General features: G+C 36.4%; 1 protein-coding gene across 1 annotated transcript; it reads right to left on the bottom strand.

The window, feature by feature from the left end:
* Positions 1-1794: 1794 nt before the first annotated feature.
* LOC114377625 (cytochrome P450 710A1-like) lies at positions 1795-3661 on the bottom strand. Its single transcript, XM_028336233.1, has one exon. The coding sequence runs from the start codon at positions 3591-3593 to the stop codon at positions 1998-2000; it is 1596 nt and encodes a 531-aa protein (XP_028192034.1). The 5' UTR covers positions 3594-3661; the 3' UTR covers positions 1795-1997.
* Positions 3662-3901: the final 240 nt, after the last annotated feature.

Genomic DNA, 3901 nt, shown 5'->3' with positions numbered 1-3901 from the left:
TGTAATACGATTTCTCATCATACTCCAATTGCTAATACAACTTTATCTGATTTGTAATACAATTTTTTGTCTATAATTTTTTTAATTAGTCTCCTTCAAACACTCATTAACGAAAAAATAACATAGCTAAGCACCATCCCTTATGCCACACGTGAGCTGCTCATACACATTTCTATTAAGAATCATTATTGACTTAGCTATACAGATGTAGCACCTATTATAATAATAGCAATAATTTCATCATCCAGAGTGATCACAAGTATGTAATAATGTTTTCTTTTCAAAAGAAGAACACCTTTTAGTTCTTTACAATAGATATACACAGATACAACAGCAGCAGCCAAAAAGTTCAAAAGGGCCACCTTACCTCAATAAATTTGGAATCTTTCTTCCTTACATCACTTTAATTTATTTGATTGCTAATAAGCACCCAATCATCCACCATCCAATGACCTCTCACATTCGCATACCCAAACTCTTACAAGGATTGCAACATTTCAAAAACCAACCAAAAAAAAAAGTCAGCAGTATTTTGTGGCTGCTAGACACAAAGCAGAAACAAATTTTGATAAAACATATTTTAGATGTCTTAATTTTCAGTCAAAATATTCAATTTAAACAAAAAATTGAAATCTAAAACACATCTTATCCAATGAAATTTAAAAAATGATAAACCTGCATGCGACGAATAAATAAACCCACGAGAAAGGGCATTATGGTGACAAATTTCCCTTTGTTAAGATGTGAATTCGGTACTGCCAAAACCTGATTCACACCTTCTCCCTTTATTTTCTTTTTAACAGGTTAGGAATTCGGGTGTGCAAATCCCAAATTCTGTCCGTTTTTTTTTTAACTAATGTATTTTTGTTAAATTAGTTTGTTTTATATTAATTTATTATTTTCATTTTTAAAAATGTTTTTTAAGTCAAATATTTAACAATTAAAATTAATAAAAAAATATTTAAAAATGTTTTTAAATAATAAAATTTAGAATAAATAATCAAATTCATCTTTTTGAAAGTGTGAAATACTCACAAATTATTTCCTAAAAAATATAAAATATAAATTTAGTTTTTGAATAAAAAATAAAATGTATAACAAATTAATCTTATGATTAAATTTGTGAAATTTTTTTTTATTAAATTATGATGTTGAATAACCAATACACAAAAATCATTATTTGACATTAAACTTTAAAACTTAAGAGATTAATTTAACATTCAATTATCTAAATTTTTTATCTTTTCCAAATCAATCTATCATTATCTCACATCTTAAAGATCGAATTTAACTATTTATTCTAAAATTAATTAAAGATAATAAATTATTAAAAATTAGTTATTTTGTTATAATTAAAAATATGAAACCAAATAATAGAAATAGAATTTTCTTTTCCTTTTGTAAATAATTTTATTATAAATTTTGTTTTTAAATTTTTTAATAATAGAAATAGAATACTAATGATTAGTAGTATATATAACATTCAATTTCAATAATATAATTAATTATTATAATTGTTAAATATTCATGTAAACTGAGATTTTTATAATTGTTAAATGTTCATATAATTAATTAACTAATATTATAAATGTCAAGTGAAATAAAATTTTCATGTAAAAGTGATATTTTTTAATTTATGGATATTTTTTTATGTGATTTTTGGTCTGTTGGAGTCTTACACATACTTTTATTGACATAAAAATTATGAGAATAAAATATTATTAAAACTCATGAAATGAAATTTTAAAATAAAAATAATTTATTGTGTTTTTCCGAATTTATTAACTAACAGAATGGACAAATAAAATCATCAAATAACAAGCACGAACACATTGTCGTGAAACAACACAGCATAACATTACAACTTCAAATTTAATTTATTATGAAAATTTCAATAACTAAAATGTAAACAAAACATCTCCACCTATTACATTTCACTGGGATAAATTTTAATTTTCATAATTATTAAAACATTTTTAAAATAATAGTATTGCATTTCATTTGACGAAGTCCTCCACCGAAGGAAAAGAAGGATACCGTGCGCACCGTTTGGACAGAAATACTCTGCAGTCGTCTTTGGGGCAAATGGTGGGCACGTAAACGATATCATCACAGCCGTCGGATTCGTCCCTCTTGAAATCGATCAACGTCGTGAACAAGGCGATGAAGAGAACAAGATGATTAAATGCGTACCTTTGACCAACACACTGATGGGGCCCAGCCCCGAACGCCAGAAAGTTTCTTTTAAATATTTGGTCCTCTTGTCTTTCCTCGGAGAACCGGTTAGGGTCGAAGCGGTCCGGTTCAGTGAACCCCTGAAACGACGATTCGAAGACCGACGGGAACACTATCGCTCCTTTGGGTATCGTGTACGATTCCGTCAACGGAAAGCTCTCCGCCGCGATGTGCGGCACCAGCGTCGCCGGTGGCCGGAACCTCAACACCTCACGCGCCACCGCCAGAGTATACTTCATCTCCCTCAGCATGTCGGCAGTAATAAGCTCGTCGGACTCCGGCGACCAGATTCCAGCGACTTCGGTTCTCACCTTGGCGAGCACCTCCGGGTGCGAGTCAAGTAGCGCCACCGCCCAAAGCAGCGACGACGTGGACGCGTCCTGGGCGGCGAAGAGGAAGTCAAAGAGATAACCTCCGATCTCGACGTCAGTGGAGAACGGCGGCGGCATCTCTCCGGCGAGCTTGGCCTCCTCGATTTCCCTGAGCGTGTCCTGCATCCAGTAATCGACGAGGCACGAAGGCTCTCCCCCTGCCTTCATCCGTGCTTTGCTCATCTCGGTGCACGTGCCCAGTGCTGCAATGAGGCGGTCCACGGCGAGCCTGGCGTTTCGAAAGGCGGTGCCGGGGAAGTCAAACGGCAGCTTCATTAGGCCGACGTTGAATAGAAAGTAATCCCTCTCGAAACGCTCTCGGGCTTTGGGGCCCAAGTAGGGGCCCACGAAGACGGTCTGGGATGTCTGGAGGTTCATGTCACGAGCCAGGATGCGGAGAGGAATGGAATGGGAGTCTGGGGCTTGGGACTGATTGAGCCATGACTTGAGGTGGTTGAGGATGATAATCTGCTGGAGCGCGGTGTAGGTGGAGAGGGCTTTAGGTGTAAAGTTGGGGGCGATCCGACGGCGGAGATCTCTGTGGACTTGGCCAGTCATGTAGATGAGGTTGTGTTGGCCGAAGAGCTTTTTACCGAAGGGGTGGCCCACCAGGTGAAAGGCGTCAGGCCTGACATTGGAGAATATTTTGTGGGAGAGATGGGAGTCTCTGATGAAGACGATGAAGTTGCCGATGATGTAGTTGGCGGAGAAGCCCGAGGGGGTGGATTTAGCAAAAGAGGATTGGAGGTCCCAGAAATTGGTTGGGTCTCGGACCAATGGGATAGCGTTGCCTATGAAGGGAAGTACAAAGGAGGGTCCTGGGATGGAAGCTTTTTTTAGTATGTAGGAGATCTGTTCCAGGAGAAGCAGGAGGATGATGAAGCATAGGACATAGGAGGTTAGCTCCGTCAGACTGAGACTCAGAGGCCTCATCCTCCTCCTCCTATCAATCAAACTCAAGAGGGAGGGAAATATAAATAAATCCATCTCTTCACGTCTGCGTGCCCTCCTCTAATTACTAATTACTACTTTTTCATTTTAAATACGCGTGTAAATCACCCCTTAATTGCATCATTAATTAATAACATTCTTTTATTTCCCTAAGCATTTTCTGGAAGGCACCGTCAACGGGACAAAAAACATATGGGTGGAGGAATGAATGATCACATTTGATGCAAATATAACATATATAGAGAAAGAAAAATAAGGTAATAAATGTGCTATTGTAAATGGAAATAATGAATATTAATCATTAAATCAAATTTGATTACCTTCCAGAGTAATTACTTATAAAA

This window comes from Glycine soja, chromosome 11 (assembly GCF_004193775.1).
Source record: "Glycine soja cultivar W05 chromosome 11, ASM419377v2, whole genome shotgun sequence".
Lineage (NCBI taxonomy): Eukaryota > Viridiplantae > Streptophyta > Magnoliopsida > Fabales > Fabaceae > Glycine > Glycine soja.
The sequence above is the reverse complement of the archived record's forward strand: the minus strand, read 5'-3'. Positions and strand labels throughout refer to the sequence as shown.

What these genes read in the sequence shown, in the direction of transcription:
- LOC114377625 (XM_028336233.1), bottom strand. Translation starts at nt 3,593, where the DNA reads ATGGATTTATTTATATTTCCCTCCCTCTTGAGTTTGATTGATAGGAGG.